At 40.8% G+C, this 26,941-nt stretch overlaps 1 protein-coding gene across 1 annotated transcript in view; it reads right to left on the reverse strand.

The window, feature by feature from the left end:
- Positions 1–26,941, reverse strand: part of PCID2 (PCI domain containing 2) — a 593,048-nt gene that overhangs the window by 277,386 nt on the left and 288,721 nt on the right. Inside the window, exon 7 of the mRNA XM_044071205.1 lies at positions 4,347–4,401. Within this exon, the coding sequence (XP_043927140.1) occupies positions 4,347–4,401 (55 nt within the window). The remainder of the gene's footprint in view (positions 1–4,346; positions 4,402–26,941) is intronic.

Here is a 26,941-nt window from a genome sequence, read left to right on the forward strand (position 1 = left end):
TTCACATACAAATTAATGTAAGTTACTGACAAAGGCTTGTTTATGAAACAATGTTGCAAGGCATCTACAAATATTGGTCTCCCATTTCCATCTTCTGATAGTATATTTCACTAAATTAAAATTCACTACTTAAAATGAACCAAATGATTCAGCAGCCACAACATTTAAACTGCTAATTTTGATAACTTTGGATCTTGATAAAGAACACTGGCTCTGTAAAATGTATACAACTTGCATTTCGTACATGTTTGCATTATCCTGCACTTGCAGCAGCTTAATAAGGAAAAGTCTAGTATTCTGCACCATCAAAATACTGGCCAAAACACGCATCCCAAAACATTAAAAAACAGGTTGGCAATTTATACTGTAGTTTCACTCAATGAAATAAGAATTCAATACTGACCACCTTTTCCTGAATTAAGATGATCTGAGCAAAATTCAACACAAATCAAAGAAACATTTTCTGTTGGGAGGGGTTCAGGTCCAGCTGAAATGAATCTGTTCAGTGTGGCTAAAAACTGTTATTTACACTGAAGCTGAATGAAGCGGTTAACAATGTTGGACATCTGGAAAAACTACGGAAAATGCTGCCAAGCCAAATGAAAGGGCTGAAATGGAAAACATTGATTCAACACCAAGGAACTGTGGAATCTCCTCTGAGGTTTAAGGTCCGTGATGTACCAGTAAGTATGCTTTAAATCTAGTGTAACCAAGCATTTTGGAGAATGTAAGGATAAACATCTTGGGCATTACCATCTTGATCTACACCAGTTAAGATATATGTTGAGGTTTGACGGGTCAGATACAGGCATTCAATCACCAAATGTGCTATAAATCATTGTAAAGCATTTGTAAGACCACTGTCAAGATTCCGAAGGACACTGAAGAGCAGTCCATCTGGTCCATGTGCTTTAAGTTAGCCAACTGCCTCACAAACTCATTTCCCTTCTATGCTATCACCCCACTGCACCCTTTACTTTGCACTACCTCCATCCTTGCATGCCACCCTCTCCCTTGCTTTCTTTCATAACAACTTATGCAAGTTATTGATTCAGTACCTGGGCTTCTTCTCTGTTTTCCATTATCTCCTTTCTATCTTGGTAAAGACTGACCAGGTATACCCTTCACATCCTTCTTTTCTGTGGTACACCTACATGAGCCTTTATTTCAATTCCTGGCCCTTTTGTCTAGTCCTCTTTGGCCTGTGCCTTTGCTGCCCTAGTCTCCATTGTTGCTGTTTTCCTTGTCTTGTGCCTCTCCTCCTCTTCACCCCTTCCATTTCACATCCTGAAGGCCCTTGTCTTTTGCCAAAACTGCAAGTGTCACCATCCTGTTTAGCCACAAGGACTATTTTCATCTGTTCCTCAAACCCTTGACTAGACCTATAACTGCTGAGGCACTGAGACATTTCCATTACTTGCTTACTCTCCCAAATTGCCCTTGGTCTCCTAACCCATCTCTGACTCTCTTCCATGGCTCATCATACTGCAGTCCTCTAGAAGTTCAAACTATTGCTTTTGTCCTTGTGTTCTTACCTTCCCTGATCCCCTCCAGCTTGGTTAGTATCACATCCAGAAATACAGCTTTTCTGGTGCAGTCCTGGAACACTTGGCTGAACACCTCACTGCCCAAGTCTTCAATCAAATTACATGCCCTCAATACCCTTGAGGAGGGACTCCCTCCTTCTAATGGAATAACCAGATCTCCCATGGCTACAACTCTCCTTTTCATGCCCATCTTTCTCTTCTTATACTGGGAATCTAAAAGCTGTGTCATCTCACAAGCATCTTCCCTTCCTCTACTATTTCAGAGCAGCTTATCCTAGCTTGATACTCAGCTCTCTTCCTTGTCCTCATCATGGAATAGTGTTTTTCCATTTCTCTCTGACCTCACATCTGATGGTCTTCTTTATGTAGGTCACTACTTCACATATATCATTTCTTTGTTATTCATTTATTGCCAGTTTACTCGCTTTGTCAGTGTTCCATATTTCTAAGATACTAGCAATGCCTACCATACTCTCAGCACTTTCATGTCCCACCATGTGATAATAAGGATGCCCACATTACCCTCATGCATCTCTGTCTGCAGCTAATGCAACTTTTAACCCAGTTTCCATGCAGTGTATAGTAATTCTACCCAGCAAACCACTGCATTATCCTTGCCTGTTCCTCTACACTCTACTACCCAAGAACATAAGTCACTCTTCTGCAATTGTGGCATCTCTCCTCTTTGCATCCTACTTTAAACTACCATCAATTACTTGTGCCATTCTTGTACTGTTCTTAGACAACTAGTAATGCTTCTGAGCTAAGATGGTGTTTATCCCTGGCAGAAGTCTGGCACCCATCTGCGTCACTTCCAAAATCCTACAGGTTCCAAGCCCTTCTAATTTGTCTGCTACCACAGTCAGAATACTTCCAAATTCTCTCCTTCCTCAGCATGCTGGCTGCCTGCACAGTAATATTACTGTAAATACTTATTAAATGGCCTGCTGAAATCACCAGCGTAGCAGGGATACTCAAAGGAGACATTCTTGTTCTGTGTTTATCAGTCCAGTTTTAAAGGCTCCTAAAGAAATGTCAAAATTGTTTACAGTTCTCAGATATTTCAGCTCTGGTCAAGCTACTTTGCATATCCAGGCAATAGGTTGCTGGTACTACTCCACAACTAGGTTTCTGATACTCTACAAGAAAATCCACAGTTAATCCACTGGTACTTTGTGGAATCTTTCGTCTTTTAATAGCACTCCAACAGGTGACCGAGATTAAACTCTGCTATATGTTCTACTACCAAAATCTGCACCCACCACCCAGTTCACACTATGCTAAAAGGTGTGTATATACAACACCTTAAAATAGCATTCCTTAACCAGCCACTGTGTTTGTGTAGATTATATACATATCTGTGTATATTGGCCATACATGTGAGTGTGCATGTGTGTGTGTGGTGTGGAACAACAACCGTGGCAGGGCTAGTCACCCAGCAGTGTGAAACTTGACTCTAGATGATTGTCACTGTTGAAGTGACACCCTGACCCCATGTGCAAAAATGGGAAAAGGGGTTATGAATGGATGGATATACATACACATATACATACGAGTTGCATTTGGGTTGACTGATGACACAACTAACGGAATGAGTTCAGTTGTGTCTGCTCAATCAAATACAGTACAGTTCAACATGCTCTACATCAAAAGTACTGCTTTTCAAAATGGGATAGATGAGCACATTGTTGGCTTTGTAAGTATACAAGGGGTTGACAGGCCCCACGTTATAACTTTCTCCAAAAGCACACAAAATTACATTGTGTTAATAATTTAGGAAGTGAAAAACAGTGCATCTGTAAAACCCATGCTTTGAAGAAGTATGCATGTTCTGTCTCACAGCTATGGATACTGGAGACCCGAAATAGAGACATAACTTTACTATTCCCAAAAATAAAACAATGATTTTTCTTTATAACCAAAAGAAAAAAACAGATTGCTTGTTTATTAGCCCAGTAAATCATTTGGGCTTAACTACTTCGCTTCAGAGGTGACACGGAGCAAAATCTGGTTAAGAGATTTGCTTGGCCACACATTAAGCAAATGAACACTGAAGGAAACAATTCTAGGACTACAGCTCAGAGTCTAACTCCTTTGTAAACAATTACCAGACTAGCAAAGAACGCTCAGCTCAATTTGGGGTTAGTACAACAAACACTCACCAAGTCTTACTTGCAATTCAATGGAGACACCTGCTCTCAACAGGATTAGGATATCTACTTGCAAAATTACAGAGACAAACGCATTTAATGCAGAAAAAGGTTTTCAAAACATCATTAGAACAGTAAATGGGAACAACTTTTGCAGGGGAAGCTCTTTATACAACCATACGTGTGTCTTTGCTTCCTTTGCCCCTTACTTATTATAAACTCTGATGTTACTGCACACTTCTTTGTAACAGGAATTTCACATGGTGGATTTTCAAATAGTAAAATCAATATTGATGTTAGTTCAGGTGACATGGCAAAAAGAAATTAGTAAAACCCAAAGCATGTACAACGATTACTGACTAAGCAATCTTGGATTTGGTTACAAATATGTGTGGAAGACAGATTTCATGAATTTTCTGTTTGTCATTTTACAGCATCACATGCCACCTGAATAGACAGCAACAATTTGGTACACATTTGGAGGAACGTTATTTGAATAGAATGCAGTCAGTCAATTGTGTATTATTGCATAACTGTGTGCCTTCAGCTCTCAGCACATCATTTAATGATTTTAAAGATGAAAACAACCATTCTACAATATTATTTATACTAATCTTATAAAAAACAGTACAAGTCTCAGCATACTTACATTATTAGCAAATATTCGAAGATCAAGTGCCACTGCATACATAACAGGAAGGGCCCTACAAATGAAGATGCAACACTGTAATATAGTGAATTCTGAAATTCTTAAATACTATCAAAACACTTAAAATAAAAACACGTTTAATCACAAAAACAGAACAAGCAGGTGAAATAATGTACTTTAAAGGGAAAGATGCTTTAATGACACACACCAAGATGAATGAACTAATGTGGCAGAAGATGCAACTTCCAGCTTGTGAAAAGTGCAGCTATGTTAGAAGCTTACCGTAATTGTAGATGTTCCAGTACATAAACTACTGCAGTCATAACTTTGTAGGATTCCTGTCTGCAGGATAAAGATGACCAGTCAAACTTCCAAAAGCTCTACAACCCTCTCAAACTGGCATCATCCAACTTCTTTTCACCCAAATGACAGGATATTAGTGGCATTAGAGGGGCATCATCTTCTGCATTCTTCAGTTCTTTCTTGCCCTTGCTGGGCAAATAAATTAGCAGGGATACTACAACACAAGATGACCTACGGGATAAATCTCCAGGGGGATAAAGAGCCCAACCACAAGACCCCAAACTCCCTCGCCAGATGACATGCGAGTCCTAAGAAAATATGGCGCCTTTTGAGGAAAGAGAAAGGAAATGTGGAGGACAGGTGGAAAACAATACCTACCTCAACCCCAAGATGCACATAACAATAAACAGAGGGGATAGTTGAAGGGAGCAGGTCTGCAACTATTGGCATCATTTGGGTGGGGCAAAAGGGGCAGCCAATGTGAGCTCAAAATGTTAAGACTAGACAGTTGGACACTTGTAAACATACTTGAAGCTGTGGTTAGCCCAAAGGGTAACACAGACAACTGAAAATGTGAGATACAGAAAATCTTAATGTCTGAATTATTTGATAACTGAATTGTGATAAGCATCTTTTAAACCTGCAGTTACCAAAAAAAAAAATGAGATGTGGGATGAGGGGTATGAAAGTCACTGAAGGGAAAACACCTTGAACTTTCGGACTTGGATATGAAGATTTTAAAAAAAAGGTCTAGGACTGGTCTCAAAGTTCCCTCTCTCTGGCACCATTACGATTCTTGAATAAAATCCATTCCCTGTTTGTTCTGGGTAAATTAATTATGTGACCCCTAGAGACAGCATCTGTTCTACGACTAGAGAAACTGCAGAAGTTTGGTTTGAGGGATAAGGAAAAATCCCCTGAAAAAGGAGAAGGGACTTAAATTGCTGATTGTAACCTTTGTGAATAATTTACAGAACACAGCTGTCTGAGGTTATCCAATGCCACTGAGGAAAACAAAGTCTTAGACTTTGGAAAATATTTAACTGCCTGCCAGGGTGGGAAGGGGGAAAACCTAAAAGAAGACATAGTCAAGTCTGTCTTTCTAGACTATCCATGGTTCTGGGAGCCTCAATTTTTTTAAACATCCTTTCCATTGTTTTTTGAAATTCTGCTTGTCTGTGATTTGCTAAGACGGTTTTGTTTCTCGTAAAATTACCCTGAATTGGAATGAAATGTTCTATTAAACTTTGGAAATCTGTCCATTCCCCTGAATTAACGTCCCTCTTTCAAATATTTTAAGGACCTCAGCAGAAGTGAGGCCAAACAATACCTCTCTATCTAAAGGACAGTTCAGGATCTCAGACTTGACATCCACTGGTAAATCTTGTGAAGGTAACCTAACCAAGTAAACTTTCTTCTGCTGTTTCTTAGATCTCTCAAAAATGTTTGATAGGGTTTCCCATCCTATCCTGCTGCAAAGACTCTCTAAAACAGGACTCAGTAAATCCCATTTTACCTAGTTCTATAACTACCTCTTCAACAAACCTCAGGTTATTAAATGGCTCAATGCCTACTCCACCTTTCTTCCTGCCACAGTAGGAGTACCTCAGGGCTCAAAACATGGACTCCTACTCTACAACAGCTTAATAAACGATTGCTACACAGCAATAAAAAAAAAAAACAAACATGTAAATCTATGCTGACGACTCAGAACTAATTTACAGAGCAGCTGACTTGACCATACTTCACCAAAAACCCAACAGTCTCACTACTATTGAATCATGGTTAGCAAACTCTCATTTCTTCCTTAACCTTAAATGCTATTTAGCGCCAAACAAAACACCTCTAACAAAGACATTTTTCAGAGACATATTCAAAATCACCTCAGCAAATAACACAAAAAGTGAACGGACATCATCCACCAAGCTACTAGGGGTAACCACTGATGAAAGCCTGAAATTCAACATACATATTAATGAGGCTGTCAAAAAAAAACATACCAAAAAGTCCAGAAACAACCCACAATAAACAACAATACAAGCAATATATAAATATATAAAAAAATAAAAGACAATAAACTAACCCGACCGGACAAACCCCTAAAACAACAGGGGAAGGAGGTAAAATATGACGAAGCAAATGAACGACACAACATCTACATTTATGGTAGGTACAAAGGAGTACTATGTTCTTAGTGCTCCATTACTTGCGATCCCTGACACATGGGTAGGTACGAAGCAGGGAGGAGGGGGGAGGCTGGCAAAACAGTAGGAAGTAGGAGCCTAGCAAATGAGCAAAAAAGACAGCAGCAAAACAAGCCCTAGAGATAAGAGAGAGATAAAAATGAACTCAAGTAGAGAGTATGCAGGCCAAACTACAAAGTAGACAGGATAATGATAGGAAGAGTATGATCCCCTTAGAAATGCTGTAGAAGTGGCAGTTCTAGTGAGTTCCATCCCATCCCAGCTGAAAAATCCTGCCTGAATGCCAATAGTGAATGTAATGCAAAAGCCAATCCACTGGAAATAGTTTGTTAGTTTGAATTGCAACATGCTTGCTGAAACAAATGCAAAAGAAACAGCATCTTGCCGAACTAAAAACAAAGTGCCTTGCAACCAAAATATATCAAACAAATTGCAAGACATACAAAGTGTGTGTGCCTGCCTAAAATTCCTTGGGTTTGGCCATAAAACATAAAAAGTGTGAATAATTTGGTTTAAAAGCCACATACACTAGAAACCACTTTTAGGCATAAAGGAAGGATTAGTACAAAAAGGCTCTTTATGGAAAAAACCAAACAAAAAAAGACTACTGGCATAAAGGAAACTGCCCTGTGACATTGATAGACCAAAAAGCAACATCATCAAAAAAGTAGTCTCTAGTATTTCCATTTCAGCACTCAGCAGTGTTCAACAAAAAAAAAATGGTCCAAGCAAGTTTCACACAACATTACAAGTCCTCAGCAGAGTAGGAGCTCATTGGGGTAGTTATATTCTTTGCCCCTCCACAAAACTGCTTGAACAAAGGATCACGAAAACAAAGTGGGGTCACAATCATAATGAGCTTTGAAATTGCCAGAATGAATCTTACAGGAAGAAAAGGAAACCTTCAAGAGCAAACTCTCAGAAATTTGAGTTAGCCACCTCAAATTAGGCTCAGAAATCTCAAAATAAAATTTTGTGCCCAAAATAAAAAAATCTTCATTTGAAATTTCCACACCTTCCTTGTGTACTAAATCTCTAACTTCATAATCAAATCTCAAACTTGCCATCTCTTTGAGACCTGCTGTGGGCTTCCTTAATCAAGTCAGAATCTTTTTTAAGAGCAGATGAAGCTTGCTGTGCTGAGAGATGAGAGAGACCACAGAAGAGAGATCAGAGAAGTGAGGCAAGAGTAAAAGCCATTGAAGACTCTTCCCACCCAGATGATAGTGTATCAGAGAGCTTCTGGAATCATCAAAGGCACTGGAGGCCTGTCTTCCTGACCCCCTGTAGTAGTCTTTGGCAGAAGGATACCAGACATGAAAATGAGAGGATGAAGACTGATCCATAATAGAAGTTTTTCCATCCAGGGGAGCATGTGAGGATCTTAGTTCCTGAGGAGTTTTCCTGGTGGTTTAGAAAAAGCCGAACAGATCTATGTCTGGAGTTCCCCCTTAACTATCAATTTCTGAAATACATGAAGATTTAGTAATTTCTGAAATAGGATGAAGGACCAGGTTTCCCCATGACACTGTCAGACAAGTTGTGAATACAGAGTTTCCAGATGAAGAGTTAGTTGTGTTCTGCTTGCCACACTTGCCATAAAATCATTGCTTGCCTGGCACGAGGATAGCATAATGTTCCTAGTTGTTGTTGATGTAGGACACTTGTGTGTGTTCTGTTGTTGTTAGAACCTACACTGTTGTGGGAAGAGCTAACTCCTTGAGAAGCGCCCAATTGTGCTAGGACTTGAAACCTCACCTATGCTAACTGGAGTAGATGCTGTAGTCTGGATGGCCAAATGTGATGCTCCACTTCTCAGAGGCCCCTTGTTATGTAGATATGTCTTCCTTAGTGGCCTTAATAGCTGTATCCGTTGTATCAGAGTCACAGGGGAATCCCTTGTCCGAGGCACATTAGAGACATCTGTGTTTAGGTTCCTTTTTGAGTTGGCAAAGTGACAGTTTGTCCTGGTTTGCAGTGGTATTCTTTTACCAGTGCTTGTCCCATTACATTTTCAAGATACCATTGCAGCATCCTTATATGCAAGTTTGTGTCCGCCCACCAGCAGAATCCTAAGACATTGCACCAATATCACTGCAAGAAGGACATGTCAATGCTTGAGAATACAAGCTGCAGTTTGCAAAATGTGATGAACTATTGACAGAGTCTGCTGTAAAAGGCCATCTTTGTCCTAAGCTTCCTCACACTGTATTTGACATCTTCAGCAGAATTTATTTGTTCTTGATTACTATTACTATCTGATCTCACATTTATCAGCACAGCCCTTGCAATTTAGCACTGCTAGCTGCTATTCAGCTTCTGTAGGATCTTCAGAAGGTCTAGCCAGAATGAGCCAGAATCAGGCAGTAAGTGCAAGTTTGAGAGGGTCTGAGCCTGAGAGCCAGAACCTTGGAGCCAGAACCTTTGAGAAATAGATGTGCAAAGGTAACGCAGCCAAAGAGCCAATGCCTTTGATGAGGAAATGAAAATTGCACTTTCCAGTTCCAACCTTTATACTAGGGGCATGAATTCCTTCCTCAAGATCGTAAGCAAGCTTCCTGAGATCTTGCCCATGCAGTGATCTGTTACTTGTAGAGGTAACAGTTGTTGAGTTGTACAACATCTTGAACTTGTGTTGAGGAGAGATAAATCCAAAGTTGTTGTAAATCCAAATTGGTCTCCACTTGTTCCCCGAGGCGTAAGAAAGGAAGATAGAATAAAATCAGAAGCCCCTTTCTGATACAGGGACTGGCTGGAGTAAGGGCTCTGCTTATAAAGAGTTTCTTTTTTTGTGGAGGGGACTTTGGTGGAGGAGGGACATCTGGCATGCCTTTGTGAAAGGCAAAATTCTGTGAAATTGAATCTGTAACGTGTCTGGAATCGAGTATCTGAGTAACTAAAACTTAGATTAATTTGAAATTTCAGAGAGACTTTCTTCCAGCTGGGTCTTGCTTCCTAGAGAATCCAAAATTTGAAGTCATTGGGTCTGCATTTCTAAAGCTTCTGAGAACTGTTGACCCCAAGTCTCACCAGAAGTCTGCTCAGGTGAACTCTCTGATCTAGGCCTAAGCAGACCCACCCTAAACAGAACCCCCTAGACTGCCCAGACTAGGCATCTAGACCTGGAACCGTCCTCAGGACCCCCTAGACCAACCCTCCTAAGCTTTAGCAGGCCTGGATGCAAAAAACTGCGGAGTCTGCATCTGCATAGATCTAGCCTCCTCTTTTACTTAAAACCATAAGCTTCAGGCTGTCCTCCATTTATCAGACTGAAAAGGAAAATCAAAATCCCAACATCAACATGCTCAGCTAAACCAAAATCAAAATCAATGTCTCATGTCTACCATAAATAGTCTTCAACCTTCCCACCCAGGAGAACAGCCTGAGGAGGAGCCACCGAAATCACTGCAAACCATGCTTACCACAACAAACTGACCACTGCAGAAATCTGTTCAGACACAAATACACTCAATGCAGCCACTCAACAATTTACCACTCAACACATTTCAATTCTGAAAGGAGATTTCAATGATGATTGAGCCAAGATAAGCCTGCATTCCAAAAATATGGAAACTGAGCCAAAAGTATACCCAAGAAGTATAACCTGACCAATTCTACCTAGCCCTTGCCTCTGCCACTATCAGACTCTTTATCAGAATTTTAACCACAGAAGCTTTTTAACCTTTAGTCCCCCCTGCCAGAAAACAGTTTTCTGGGTCTTAAAGGAACTCTTAAACAAATACTTATGAGCTTGGGGCACCCTATAATACCTATCAGGCTTAACAGGAGCAGGAGGCAAGGGGTCAGGTTCTCTCCATCACATTCAAAACATCCTCCAGGACAAGGGGAGGAATAGGGTAAAGCAAGCCTCTGGTAAAAAAAGAATTCCCTAAGCTCCTTCCCTGAATCAGAGTAAGCCTGGCCTTCCCATTTAAAGTGCTCCTCATGAGTTGAGAGGAAAATGAATGAAAAATAGGAGGGAGGAGAGAGTCAGGTCATGAATCATAGAATCAGAATAAAGAGAAAGTCTTGAGAAGACTTGTAGCCTTTCCTGAAGAGACTGAACACTAAAACAAAAACTCTTGTTATGTTCCACCTCCTCCCTGGCCTAGGCGGGACTCTAGAAAAACTATCAAGCATAATCCGCATATCTTGCCATTTTAAGCATATGTTTTTTAGGCACCAAGAGCCAAGATGCCTAAGCCCCACAGAAGCTGAACTTGGCTACCTCTAAAGCTAAGCTTAAAGAAGCCCCTGGAGGCCAAGGAGAGGCTGAGACTACCTGGAAGACCTGGAAGAAACCAGCCCCCCTACCTAGGCCTGAGCCCTGCACCTCACATCCTGTAAACATCCTGTAACAGTAGCTCCATCTTCGGAGACTCCCAAGAAACTCTGGCTCCCCCAGAGAGCTCCTAAAGAACCCGTAAAGAACCGACGTCCGACTCCCTACCGGCTCACCCTAGCTTCTTCCTGCGCTTCTTGGATGAAGCGGACGCCGGCGGCATATTGCAACGCTATTCCCATTCAAACACTAACCCAGCAAACTAGCAACCCTCTAGCCTCCTCCTAAACATTAAATCTAGCACAAGAGGCGGCAACCAACAGCGTGGGTAAACAGCCCTAAACAGGTATACACAATGTATGATAATAATCTATCCCCGTATGGCCTTCCCAAAATACAGTTATTCACTTTTTTTTTACATCGGTTAAATTAAATACTGAGGCAAGAAAAAACCAGACGGGTGCCTCAACGTAAGTTTTGGGTCTTCGGTCTTTTCGTCTGGAAAAAATCTCAGAATCTCAGAACAGCCAACCACGCCAACTTGCCAATCGCATCGGCGGCAAAAGATGGGAGCAGGGGAATGGGAAGCTGTCGGTAGTACGCATTAGTACCTGGCGTGCGTCCGTGAAGCAGCAGCCATGACCACGCATATCTCTCTCGGTATTAGACTGACTGGACAATGGGATATACCCAATAGTCAGGACTGCAGCAATGGAAGACGAAGAACATCTGGGAGCTGCTTCCTACTTCATTGTTTATACCAAAAACCAGGTTGCAACAACTTATCTTCTTCCCATTTTGCTCTATGCTGCTTCTATTTTAACTAACTTTGCTGCCCAGACTACCCTGTTACACCAATGCTATAACAAAATAGCAAAATTCGTCCCTAACATCATCATCATCAACATCAACTTCTTTCGGCTGTTCCCATTAGGGGTCACCACAGCATTTCATGTTTCCATTTCTTCCTGTCCTCTGCATCTTGCTCTGTCACACCAACCACTTGCATGTTCTCTCTCACCACATCCATAAACCTTATCTTATGCCTTCCTCTTTTCCTGTTACCCGGTAGCTTCATCCTTAGCATCTTTTTCCCTAATATACTCAGCATCCCTCCTCAGCACATGTCCAAACCAACGTAATCTTGCCTCTCTGGCTTTGTCTCCAAACCTTCCAACCTGGGCTGACCCTGTAATATACTTAATCCTAATCCTGTCCACCCTCGTCACACCCAGTGCAAATCTTAACATCTTTAACTCTGCCACACCCAACTCTAACTCCTGCATTTTTGTCAATGCCACTGTCTCCAACCCATATAACATAGCTGGTCTCACTACCCTCTTGTAGACCTTCCCTTTAACTCTTACTGGTACTCGTCTGTCACAAATCACTCCTGACACTCTTCTCCATCCTGCCTGTACTCTCTTCTTCACCTCTCTTCCACACTCACCATTACTCTGAACTATTGCTCCCAAGTATTTAAACTCATCCACCTTTGCCACCTCTACTCCTTGCATCCTCACCATGCCTCTATCCTCTCTCTCATTCACACACATATTCTGTCTTAGTCCTGCTGACCTTCATTCCTCTTCTCTCTCTAGAGCACATCTCCACCTCTCCAGGGTCTCCTCCACCTCTTCCCTACTCTCAGTACAGATCACAATGTCATCTGCAAACATCATAGTCCACGGGGACTCCTGTCTGATCTCATCTGTCAACCTGTCCATCACCATTAACCTTATAAAAGCCATCACTGCCTCGCACTAAAGGAATGATCATTGTTTACATTACAAAATCATATAACGCTATCACAACTTCTCACAGCCCACAACCTTATCTGTAACCCAACTCTCTGTCCCAGTTTAAATAACTCCCTACAATGTTGTTCTCCAAACAGAGTCCTACGATCCACTGATAAGCTCCTAGTTGTAACAACTAAATTGATAACAATGCAGGTGACTGTCTTTACTCTTTATATATCTCAAAGCTGTGGAACCTATTACCTACTGAAATTAAAGAAATCAATACTCTCTATCAAAATAAGTGGCTGTATCCCTGCTCCACCCCTGACTAATGACTATGTTACTTTCTCCTACTCTACCATTAGAACACACTTTACTCACAACTACTCTGCTACTCCATGCTCATGGTCTTTCTCTCTTACTACAAACATTAACTGGGAGAACTACTCAAGTACTAACTCCCTTGCCCAACGCTTCCTAGAGTTTATAAACTCGAACACCCTGGATCAACTGGTCAACACCCCCACCAGAGGTGACAACATATTAGACCTGGTCATCACCAACATGGGCGACCGGTGTTTCACACTAGAGGTCAACCCATCGCTGGTTAGATCAGACCACAGACTAATCACTCTGGATATCCACATTCCGCCCCCAACCCCAATAGAGGAAATCACTGTGTAAAACTTTTCAAAAGCAAACTTCACGTTACTTAAGACCGAGGTGGAAAGGTTCACAGCCCCCATGCTAAAGGACAACGCTGTCCAAGCTGCTGAATCCCTTACAAAGACACTCTATGAGCACCTGCAAGAATGCATGGATTGTGCTATCCAAAGCAAAACCAAGACTCACTCCTCCAAGAAAAGGAAACCAGTCTGGTGGACCCCTGCCATAAACAAGCTATATAATAGAAGGAGGAAACTAGTACAGAAAAGAGTAAAATCCCAAGAAGGAAAGACATCCCTGATCAGTATCAGCAAGAAACTATGATCCGTCATAAAATCATCCAAGGCTAGCTTCGAAAGAAAAATTGCCAAGGACTCCAAAGATAACCACAAAGCGTTCTTTAGCTATGTCAAGAACCTAAGTGGAAACTCTCAGATCTGCTCCGAGTTAGTGCAGAATGGCGCAAAATACACTGAACAGACTGATATTGCCAACATTCTGGCAGACAGATTTAGTGCAAACTTCACCCCCCTTTCACCCCCTAAAGGGCCCATAACCATACCAGAAGAATGTAGAGCTCCAGCAATCACTGACACACAGGTTAAAACAGCCCTATCCAAAGCCAAAAACACAGCTTCAATGGGACCGGATGGTGTCCCAGGCTGTGTTTTACACGAGCTCCATAATGAACTAACCCCTCACCTAAACACACTATTCAAACTCAGCTTCTCTACAGGCTACGCACCCATACAGTGGCGCACAGCAAGTTATCCCGCTCCACAAAGGTGGAGCCACAACGGACCACTGGAACTATTGCCCTATAAACCTGACTAGCGTGGTTTGCAAGGCTATGGAGCACATCATCATGGAACTCATTAACAGAGACATTGGGAACCTCCAAACACTGGCCCCTACCCAGTTTGGCTTTGGTAAGGGAAATCATGCCTCCTAAACCTGGTGGACTTCTTTGAGACAGTTACCAAGGCTTTAGATGAGGGAAAGGAGGTCCACACAGCCTACCTAGACCTCGCAAAGGCTTTCAACACCATTCCCCATTCTGGTATTATGGACAAGCTCACCAGCCTGAACATAAACCCCTATGTCACGAGATGGGTTGCCAACTGGCTCATGGATAGAACCCACAAGGTGAGAGTTGCAGGCTCTAAGTCCATCTCTAAACCAGTTACAAGTGGCATCCCCAGGGCTCAGTCCTGGGAACCCTCCTGTTTGGTATATACTTCTCAGAGGTACCAGCAAGCACAGGAGGACTATGGCTGACCAAGTTCACAGACGACTGTAAACTGGGGGCCATAACTGACTCACCGGCTGATACAGGCATCCTCCACAAGGGTCTCACTAAGACGGATACCTGGTGTGAAAATCATAGCCTCAAGCTAAACGCCAAAAAGTGCATAGTCATCCCCTTTGGAAAAAACAAAGTACCCGCAAACTACCACATACGTGGTAGTCCCCTAAATACAGAAAATGTAATAAGGGATCTGGGGACCCAAGTAGACAGTAATCTCTCCTTTGATAATCATACTGCCAAGGTGGTTAGAAAATCCTTCGATGTGACCCACCTGATCACAAACGGGTTCACATCTAGAAAGAGGTTATTGTGCCCCTCTACTCATCAGACCCATCATAGAGTACAACGCCCCATTTCGGATGTACCTTACAAGACACCTGCAACAGCTGGAAAGACCACAGAAGTACCTCACCAAGAGGATTACTGGTCTCAAACAGATGCCCTATTTAGCCCGAATGAAGAAACTCCAGCTGTACTCGGTTGCATACCGCTTACTCAGAGGTGATCTCTGCCGGACATACAAGGCCATGCCCAACCCAGAATTGATGGACATGCTCCACCTAAAAAAAAAAAAAAAAAATCCCAGAGAGCCACACGCTCTAGGAATCTAAACCTCACCACAATGATAAATAGGATGTGTTGGAGGGATAGATTCCTGTCCCAGAGACTCCCCCATGCTTTGGAACAGGATTCCAATCTACATTAGGCAGAGCCCCTCACTAACACTCCAAGAGAAACCTTGATGAGTGGATGGGAAACAGAAAATTTACCCCAGGGATCACTGCAGTTGCTCTGCTGGACAGAGGCACAGGGAACTAATGGCTCTGCTGGACAGAGGCACAGTGAAGTAATCTAAGGGGGTGGCGAAAGCCAACACATTTTGGCTAGGCTTACAGATGCCCTCGGGCAGATAGTTTAGTACCTATCTATGAACTTCACTTCTAGCTTTCTCTCCCTGTCTACTAAATCTCCTTCTTTCCTCTTTGTTTCCTATACAAAAACAGCTGCTTTATCTGATGTTAAAGCTGAATATACACCACTGTATGTAAATATATACATCTTTGAACACTATATTGTAACTGTTGTACTAAAATAAATATTCTTGGTGGTAAGCTGGTTAAGATGCCTTCTGGTACTTTTCTCCCTGGGTTTCTACTGAAAAATAACTTTTCTATACATTCAGACTACCTTGGTCACCAAATGCCAATAAATAAAGAAATAAATGATCACTAATCCAGTAGCAGCTGCTCTAGCTACAGCATCAGAAGAATCACAACACTTCAAAGAGTGTTTAGTTACATGAGAAACAGAAGCTATTAAGGTATTCAGAGATGTTTTAGTCTCTGAAAAGGGGAGGTTAGTTCTTAACTTTTCCAAACTTTCAAAAGAAGCAAGCAAATATTTTGATATAGGAGACTGCCAATTCAAAATTCTGAATGTTAAAACAGAAGAATATACTTTCTTCTTAAATCTATACAAACCTTTTCCATCTCTATCCAAAGGAAATGTGTTAGCATTTACAAGGTGTTTGGCAACAAAAGGTCTGTCTATAGAAATAACTAGATCTGATTTAGGATTTAAAAAAAATTGATGTTTATGGGTCTGAGGGACAATCTAGCAGACTTTTTTTTTTTTTTTGGTGGGGGGAGGGGGGCGACAATCAAGTATGCTGCTACGAAATCTTCATCTAAGGCTGGTTGTACAGGAGGTACAGCTGCAGGATAAGGAAAATCCAGCTGCAATAAATGATGGTGCTTTTGCTGGGATACTAGAATTTTACATGAGGACCAACTTAAACCTCCCTAAATCACACATAATAATCCTAAGACAAATCAAAGAACTGTGTTCCAATTACCTCCAAAATGCTATTATGACCAATAGTGTCATAGAAACTTGTAGCACGTTTTGGAAAACTATTACCACAACAAAGAAAACTAATACTAATTCATATAAAATGATAAATGAAATCAAATACCAGAAAGACCTCCTCTTGTCTAACTACTGAAGAAAAATTAAACTATCCATAGATGATCAGCAAATAAGCCAGGCAATCAATACGATTATACCCCTCAAAAAGTTAGCATACACTCAAGCTCATGATCAATAATAATGCATATTTTACACCTGCAATCCTACACAAATTTAACACATCAAAATCACCTTTCTGCCCACACTGTAAGGACCAGATAGCGGACTTAATCCATATATTTTGGAGCTGTAAATGTGTCTATAAACTCTGGAACTCTCTCACGGTACAACTACAAAAAATGGGTTATCAAACATCAACATTAACTTGGGAATTCACTCTATTACACATTCTCCCACTCAACATACCAAGAAAACAAGCAAATACACTTTTAATAATCTTCCTACTAATGAAACTGTATATAGCTTTTAAATGGCTAGATACGATAAATATCTCTTGGGAGGGCTTTAAAAAAGTAGCTATACAACACCTTTTAACTCATAAAATAGTAATAGATAAAAGAAACAAAAACATGAAATCCAGAGAAATTTGGGAACAAACCTTTAATATCATATTAGCATAATTCATCACACAGCAACTTAGAAATACACTCTAATGGAACCGAAGAACACATACAAGTTCAGATATTAAATAATAACTTGGATATTACGAATGTATATACTGTCTGTATACCTGTGGAATTAACAGTGAAAGCATCTACGTACATAGTGTAAATAGATATGTTGTACGACCTATATCCTGTGGTATTGACATCAATGTATAACATATATATACGGTCATGTTGTAAGATGTTTTTTATCTGTGACATTTATTAATGTAAAAAGAACAATTAAAATTATTGAAAAAAAAATTCTGAGAATAATCAGAAATTAAATGCTTCAAAAAAAGCCCTTAGCAAAATCCAGCTAGTGTTCTCTATCCATCCTCTGTAAAACAGAAGAAATATGCCTAGCTTTCTGTTTTCTTTTTGTAGGACATCCGCTAGAGCAGGAGTTTCAAACTCAAAGGAACATGAGGGCCGCAAATAGTCCCAAGGATTTTTTGGGGGCCACAAGTACAAGTCATCCACAAACTATTTTTTTAATTAGCAAACAAGTAAGTTACAAAAAATTTTGGTTTGAAGCAACAGACCAACACTATTCTATTGTATTAGTTTTAAATATTATAGTAATTTTAACTAAGTTCTATGAAAAAGTATTTTTTGTCCATAAAACATTATTGCCTTTCTTCGTTTTGACTGCTTAGCTGGCAATGTTTTTCAGAGACCAGGATGTCAACATTAGGTTTTATGTCATGTGAAGCAGCTACTTGCAAGGTAGCTGTCAAGTGTTTGTCAGTCAACCTTGACCAGGAAATGGATTTATTGAGCTTCACAGATGAATGAAACTGTTCACAAACGTATGTACTGCCAAACATCGCAAGGATTTGAGCAGCCACTGAGAAAAGCTTTGGAAAATAATCTTGACACATGTACTTATAAAAATCTGGAATGCTAGCACCTATGGACTTCTGTTTCAGAACACTATCACACTGAAGCTCCAACAATTCCATCTGAAATTGTTCAGAGACATTGTCAACACCCATGGAAAAAGGTGAGTAAAGATGGCAAACAGGGGTTCTATGCCTCAAAATCCTGAAACCGACTGTCCAATTCTGCTCATAATTTGCTAAGTGCATCTGGATATTCTTTCAAGAACTGTTTTTTTGACTGTTCCAAGTGACTGTAAGGCTGAAAAATGAGTTAGGCTACCATCCATCACCGGTTTCACCTGCAGGAAAAGTTTACATTTGAAAGCCTTGGCACTGTCATACATCCATGTTACCATCTGTTTTGTGCCCTGGAGGTTGAGGTTGAGTTCATTCAGATGTTGTGTAATATCTGTTAGAAAACAAGGTTAGATGTGAAAAATGGATTGCCCAGCTGAGGAATTTCATTTTCTTTCATTGCCATGAAGATTGCTATTTACTGTCGCAAGTTCGCCAAATATGTCACGTCCCATGGTTGTGCCTTTCAACGGCAACAGGTCTAGTTATGGTTCCAAAAAAATCAAGTTCTTGTCCACACCTCGAATGAACACAGCACAGTATGTGGTATCTGTTATGACAGTGCTCTAGTCATGGGCAAGTGAAAAAACTTGAAACTCTTTTCCAGCTGCAAGTAGCTGCTGATGCACATTACTGGCCAATTCATCAATTCTGCTGCCCACTGTATTTGCAGACAAAGTTATTCCTTTGAACACTTTCTTCATGTCCGGGCAAAGAATGTTGCTGGCTTTTATAAAGAAGTCTTTAATGAACTGGCTTTCAGTGAATGGACAAGACGACTTTGCGATCATTTCACTGATAACAAAGCTTGCTCATACTGAATAGTTATGCTTTGTTCTACGTGTACATGCTAGCTTTTTAAGGACTCATTTGAAAGATATCATTGTAGATGACAGAGGCTAACAGAAGACTTACTGAATCATGCGTGTCACTTGCCAGGTCAGGATAAAACAAGCGAGCATCATGGGTTCTTTTTCAAGCAGCTTTATTGTATGCAAGCACATCATAAATAAGGTTAAGTAACTAACTTATAAACAAACTAGCTATCATGCACATAGATGTCAACATTCTGGGTGCGGTTTCAAAATGGCACTGAAGCTAACATGTGCTTGGTATTTATATGCACACACAGATCATGGAAATGCTTCTTAAAGGTACAGCACACCAGTTATTCTCCGATATGCATTCCTGAAACCTGCTGGATATTATTGACAAGTGTATCTTCATATTTTTGAGAGATTTTCAAAGTGAGAATTCATGATTTCAGCTCCTGTGTTGTAGTTATAATACAACTGAATTATACTTTTCTTTTAAATTTTCTTCCAATGTTTTACAACTAAGGAATATAATGCTTTGTAGTATTGGTTTTGGTTGTTTTACAAGTTAGCACTGCCAGTGGTGTAGGAGGTAGCACATTTGCCTTTAGTACAGGATGCTGCGAGTTCTTTTCCCACAATAGGTTGATGATTTGCTGACTCTGCAGTGCAGCATAAAGGAGTACTGCACTCTAGAATGTGTCATCCATCAGACAAGATGTTGAACCAAGGTCCCACCTGCTTGAGTTGATAGTAGCTCAGATGAATGTAAAAGATCCCAATGGCACTTATTAGAGGGTGCAGGGAAAGTTCACTGATGACATGGCCAGATTTTCCTCTAATAGTACCATCTTGGGTCTCCCCTGAAAAGAGGAAACTAGTCTAATGGGACTAACTCTGTCAACAAAGGATAAATAAAATAAGTTTTCTATTTCAACTGTGCTGTAGATGGGTGATTATATGTGGATGGGACTGTCTGCCATTTTTGCCATGTTTGATTTCATTTCTGTTTTTTTATATTATGGCACACCAGTTTGTTTTCTGACAGTTGTGAATTAGCTATTTTTGTTCATATATATAGATATATATATATATATATATATATATATATATATATGTATGTATGTGTGTGTGTGTTCAGGCAGAAGAATCTTTTTGAAATTGTGTGTGTTTGTGCATGTGTGGTCTGTAGCTGCAGCTTGCTGACAAGGTTCCTTGCATACATGCTCTACAGTGGTCACTTATGGGTACAGAGTGGCATTCCCTAAAATTACTACTGTATCAGTCCGTTAGCCTATTTAGATACAGGTGACACAGTGGTTCTTGATGAGAACATTTTGGTCTTGAGATTTGTCAAACACTCTGTTTATATAATACAGAGCATGGCAGAGTCAGCTACAGTCAGCATAAGCAGTAGAAAACTGAAATGTTGGCTGATGTCAGGTTCAAGTACATTGTGCATATAATTCTGTTCACTTACTAGTATTCATATACTACTGTAAATATAACTACAATCTGAGAACGTCTGATGATGATACAAGGGGTTATAAATTTGTTACCGGTTTTTTTTTTTTTAATTATCATGCCCTTTCACAATCATTTCCCAGCTGCTGTTGTCTTCTTGTCTTTATTATTGTGCATATTTACTGTGAGGCAAATGTATTTTATAGGGTGGGGGCAGATATTTGGAAATATTGGGAGGTACTCTGTATGAGATGAGAATGCAGGTCATGGGACCAGGTAGTGCTGCTTTTTGCAAAGAATAGATTCTGGGATCACTTTTTTCCTATCCAACCCCTCTTGTCATATACTAGCTTTTGCTACTTTCTTGTAAATGTTTGCTTTGATTGCTGCTCATATTGAGTCCATATAATGACTGAAATGGACCAACTGTTCCTTGCAACCTAGATAACTGGATGGGGAACAGAAAATACACCCCTGGGACTCCACCTGTGTCCCTGCTGGGCAGTGGCATTGGATGCTAACTTACTGGAACGTGGGCTAAATTCTTGACTAGGCTTGTAAGGGCCTCAGGGCCAATAGCCTAGTAACTTCCTATAATCCTATGAATCTTTGCTCTTTTTGTTAAGGTTTCTGAAGATGTTTCAGGCTTGGCAAAAGTTGATTTTAGTTGATGAACTTTCTCTTCCCTCATTTTGCCTGTAATCACATCATATTCATTACCATGCATCGAGTCGTAATGTCTCCGTACAGTGTATTCCTTTGGAACAAAAACAGATTGATAGCAGATGAGGCATCTGATATCATTATTCGACTCAGTAAAAAAATATCATTTTTCCCACTTTTCTTGGAAAACGCACTTTTCATCTAAAATCTTTCATTTTTTGGATGACGACATCTCTAATAGCTCCTTATAATACTAGTCTGCAATAAACATACAAAGAAAATTACATTGGTTTCAAAATTTTCTAATACTGAAACGAGCACTTCTTAGTAATAGATGATGACCACAAATTATAAACAAGTATATTCTCTCTCTCTCTCAGTTCTGTTTGTGCCACAAAATAGCCTCCAGATACTTTTAATTCTAACTGATATTACAAACTTTTGCTAGTTTCACACACACACACACACACACACAAAATGACCTTTGGATAATTAGCCCACACTATCCTGAGATCCCTAAGACAGCCATGTAAACAACCAGGAACAAGGAAACGCAGCAGTTGGTGCAGACTGCACAGATAATGGGCACCTACCAAGGTGGACATTCCTGGTAATCAAATGTCAATAAATAAGTCAATAAATTCCTATCCCGTAGATCTCAGATTGCTGTACCCATTTTACTCCATCACTCAAGCATTTGTGAATAGTGGGTGGTACAAGGGGATATCAGTTTCATAGGGTTCTCTATACCCGGAGCCTTCTAGGTAAGCAACAGTTTATGATGCAACAACTTCAGGACTTGGTCCATATTCCTAAATTGTGTGCTTTCTTGCAATTCACAGTCCAGTATCCACTCTGTCCACAAGTCCCCTGTTAAATGTGGTGCTTCACCTTTCATATCTGATTTTCAATTCACAAACCTGCCCGCAGCCATCCCTTCAGTAGTTTGCCCAAATATTCACAAGCACTTCACTGACACACAAAATAATTATTTCCCCCAGCAACCCCTTCAGTAGCTTGTCCAAGTATGCACAAGCACCAAAATGAAACATTTCCCCTACAGATCCCTTCATCAGTATGCCTAAATATGTACAAGCACTACTAAAATGACACAAAATACATTTTGCCCATCGATCGCTTCAACAGTTTGTCCAAGCATGCACAAACACCAAAATGAAACACTCCTCCCAACCAACCCCTTCATGAGCATGTCTACGTATGCACAAGCACTAGTAAAATGACATTTTACTTTGCCTAGCGATCACTTCAGTAGTTTGTTAAAGAATGCACATGCGCCAAAATGAAACATTTCTCCAACTGATCTCTTCAGTAGTATGTCCAAGTATGCACAGGCACCAAAATGAAACACTCCTCTCACCAATCCTTTCATCAACATGTCTAAGCATACACAAGCACAACTAAAATGAGAGAAAATACATTATTTTGCCCATGGAGCACCTCAGCAGTTTGTCCAAGCATGCATAAGCCAAGCACCCTACCAATCCCGTTATCACTAAGTCTAAGTATGCACAAACGCCAATGTTTCCCCATTGATCCCTTCAGCAGTATGTTCAGATATGCACAAGCACTGAAAGGAAATGCTTCCTCCACCAATCCCTTCATCAGCATGTCCAAGTATGCACAAGCCCTACTAAAATGAGAGAAAATACATTATTTTGCCCAGATCACTTCAGCAGTTTTCCAAGCATGCACAAGTCAAGCACCCTTCCCATCCCATCAATGACAAATATGCACAAGTGCTAACATTTCAGCACTGATCCCTTCAGAAGTATGATTAAGTGGCCAGCTGAAAGTCAGACAGTAGGTAAATGGATATGGGAGGAAATCAAACAAAGTAGCAGCACACAGCCTCAGCAATCAGCAGTAATAATCTTTCCAGCACACCATCCTTAAGGAGTTTTAGTATTAGAATCAACACACAAATGCCCATTCATCTCCTCATGATAAACGTTAGGGGTGGAACAGATTGAAAGATGAATGTTAGGGGTGGAACAGATCGAAATTATGAGCCAAAAATCCTGATGCTTGCAGCAATGCTTCCCTTTCACCAGGGTGTCAAACGTGGATCTCTCTCAACAGTAAGTAGGTACGGCTTTGGCAACCCGAAAACTACCACCGCAGAAAATTAAAATAATTACCTAAGAAACACTCCATTCACACTGCCTGAGCCACAGTCTGTCTTAAATAAGTTTTCAGAAGCAGGAATGGATGTTTGGCAAAGACTTCTTTATAGCAGCTCCACTTTTCTATGGACGGAAAAATCAACTGACCGAACACGCCTAATTCAACAGAGAGATGCAAATGGAGGAGGAAAAAAACTCCTAACTGCACCTTCCAATCACATCTCCAATGTATCAGGTGCATTTGGTGACAGGATTCGTTGTCAGAAACACAACACAGGATATACTGCATGACATAAGTCGTACTGCATTACAAAAAAAACCCCCAAAAAACCCCACAAAAATAACCAAACAACCGGATCCACAGCAAGTAATCATGGGGCAAAAACCACTTTGTGGGCCGCATGCAATCCACAGGATGAGTGTTTGAGACCCTACTCTAGAAAATGACAAAAACCAAGAATGGTGTTCTTTCCCGGGAACCAGGCACTCTAGGATGGCTTTGCAGTAAAGCATCATCTGCTCTTTCATTTGAGACTGACAAGACCAGATCTCCCTTACCTGACCAGGACAACCAAAAAGCTACAGAGTACATGCCTAACTCTCGGTTCTTACCAGCTACTGGAAGAAAAAAATCAGCAGGATCGAGAGAAAACAATGAGCAGTCTGAAGTACTGGATTTGGCCACAGCAGAGTTAGTAGCTGAGGCAGTGAGGAAGTTGACTTGACTTCTGACGCCTCCACTGAACCTTTCTTGCTTCTTGTAGATGGGGAAGGAAGAAATGAAGAGCCCCAAGCCTGTTACATGGTTTAGCAAAGAGTGTGTACCTGTAATGCAAGAAGTAGATAGAGCAAGAGCCCATACAACATTTTGTCAGGAAACTTATAGTTTTGAAGTGAAATTCTTTGAGACAACCTCAAAAAAATAAGCTCAAACCCACATTTGTATATTTTATTTCAAAATAATTCCAACTTTCACACAAAAAATGATATTAAAAAAAGAAGTCATGTCTTACCAGAGCGTTCCATCTGTGTTGTTGATCTTCATTCATTCATTACTGATGGATTATCGGTTCCATCCCCAGAACCGAGCCAGCCAAATATCAAGCTTGCATCAGCCAAAAACTCTCAAGCCAAGGTCCTTCCCAGAATGCTCTGCTCCCTGTTACCGCAGATCGAGTTTGCAAGTTGATAGACAAAAGTAGAAGCTACCTCTGGTCATAATAGACCTACAATAAAGGAGCATATGAGATCAACCAGGAACCTCCGGAGGGGGATGGAGGGTGGGAAGTAATGAATGAATGAAGATCAATAACACAGATGGAAAGTACAGTTTTGTACCTACCATAAATGTAGATGTTCGAGGATCCACATTGCTGCAGTCCTAACTATTGGGTAGTCCGCTGTCCAGTCGGCCCGAATACCAAAGTATATGGCTGACGTCGGTCAGGGCGCATTAGACTGACGTCAGTACGTCAGGGTACTAATGCGCATGACCGACGCCATATCCTCAGTCTTTTCTTGCCCCAGATGTCAGAAGACCCTGAAAAGATAAGGCCAAAACCAAAAACTCCAAACATACCTGTACCAAAAATATGTACAATATATACAAAATTACCAGAATATAACCTCACCTACACAACCACCCCTAAACACAGAGGGGAAGGAGGGAGGGTAAATTGGACTGCAGCAATGTGGATCCTCGAACATCTACATTTATGGTAGGTACAAAACTGTACTATGTTCTTCATTCCACATTGCTGCAGTCCTAACTATTGGGTAGAATCCCAAAGCAGAGTTAAGGGAGGCTGGCAAATCATAAAGAAGCAGGAACTGACAACATGCCTTGCAAAATAGCTGTGGCAAAACCAGCCCTAGACTTAGAGTAGAGAGGAAGGTGATAATGCTTAGAGAAAGTATGCACTGAACTCCAAGTAGCTGCCTCCAAAATATCCTTAGTTGCCACCCCCCTTAGAAATGCTGTTGAAGTGGCAGTAGCCCTAGTGGAATGAGGCCTAATCCCAGCTGGAATCTCCTTGCCATGATGGGAATAACAAAATGCAATGCAAAACCCAATCCACCTAGAAATAGTTTGTTTTGACACAGGCTTGCCCTGCGAACTCAAAGCAAAAGAAACAAACAACTGCTGAGACTGCCTAAAATCCTTAGTCCTGCTCAAATAATAACGTAATTGCCTGTGTACATCTAAAGTGTGCAAAATCTTTTCCCCTTTATTTTGGGGATCTGCATAAAAAGTAGGCAAATGAATAGTTTGGTTTAAAGCCACAGTAGAAACCACCTTAGGCATAAAGGAAGGATTAGTACGTAAAGATACCCTGTCCTTATGAAAAATCAAAAAAGGCTCTACCGCCATAAGGGCCTGCAACTCAGAAACCCTTCTTGCAGAAGTAATGGCCAACAAAAAGCAGTCTTCCATCACAAGTATTTCAATACATCAGTAGCCGTAGGCACAAAAGGTTGTAGAGTAAGTTTCTCCAACACAAAATAGAGATCCCAAGCAGGAGCAGGAGCTCTAGGTGGGGGTCTTATATTCTTTGCCCTCTAAGAAATTGCTTGAACAAAGGATGCGAAAACAATGGTGGGTCACAATCATAGTGAGCTGAAATTGCTGCAGCATGAATCTTAATGGAAGAGAAAGACAAACCTTTGTCCAATAACTCAGTAAGATATTGAAGAGCCACACTCAAATTAGGCTCAGAAATCTCCAAATTGTTTGCTGCACTCCAAAATAAAAATCTCTTCCATTTTTCTCGTACACTTTCCTTGTACTAGGTCTTCTGGCTTCCATAATCACATTGAAAACTTGTTGAGGAAGTTGAGACCTGCTGTCTTTCAAAACAGAATATGCCAGGCTGTTAGATGAAGAGATTGAAGCTTGACATTGAGCAGGTGACCGTCCCTCTGAGACAACAGGTGTGGAATCAAGGGTAAAGGCCATGGAGGCTTCCTTACCAGACTCCTCAGTAATGGGTACCAGTGCTGCCGAGGCCAATCTGGAGCTATTAAAATCATCCTTGGCTTGTCTTGTCTGACCTTTAGAAGCACCTTTGGGAGAAGAGGCAGAGGTGGAAAAGCATACACATGAAGATTTTTCCAACTGAAAGAAAGAGCATCCACTCTCCAAGCTGTGTGATGAAACCTCTTTGTGCAAAACTTTGGCAGCTGGTGGTTTAGTGGAGAAGCGAACAGATCTATGTCTGGAGTTCCCCATGACACTGTCAATTTTGAAATACATGAAGATCCAGTTTCCACTGTGGGGATCCATGATTTGTCTGCTTAACACATCTGCTAAGGAGTTCTGTGCTCCGGCAGAAACCTTGCCTGAAGAGTTAGTTGCAAGCTGAGCGCAGTCTCCCATAAAATCATTGCTTGCCTGCACAATGGGTAAGAATGTGTTCCCCTTGTTTGTTGATGTACCACATGACAGTTGTGTTGTCTGTTAGAATCAACACC

This window comes from Protopterus annectens, chromosome 5.part0 (genome assembly GCF_019279795.1).
Source record: "Protopterus annectens isolate FY-2018-M chromosome 5.part0, PAN1.0, whole genome shotgun sequence".
NCBI lineage: Eukaryota > Metazoa > Chordata > Ceratodontiformes > Protopteridae > Protopterus > Protopterus annectens.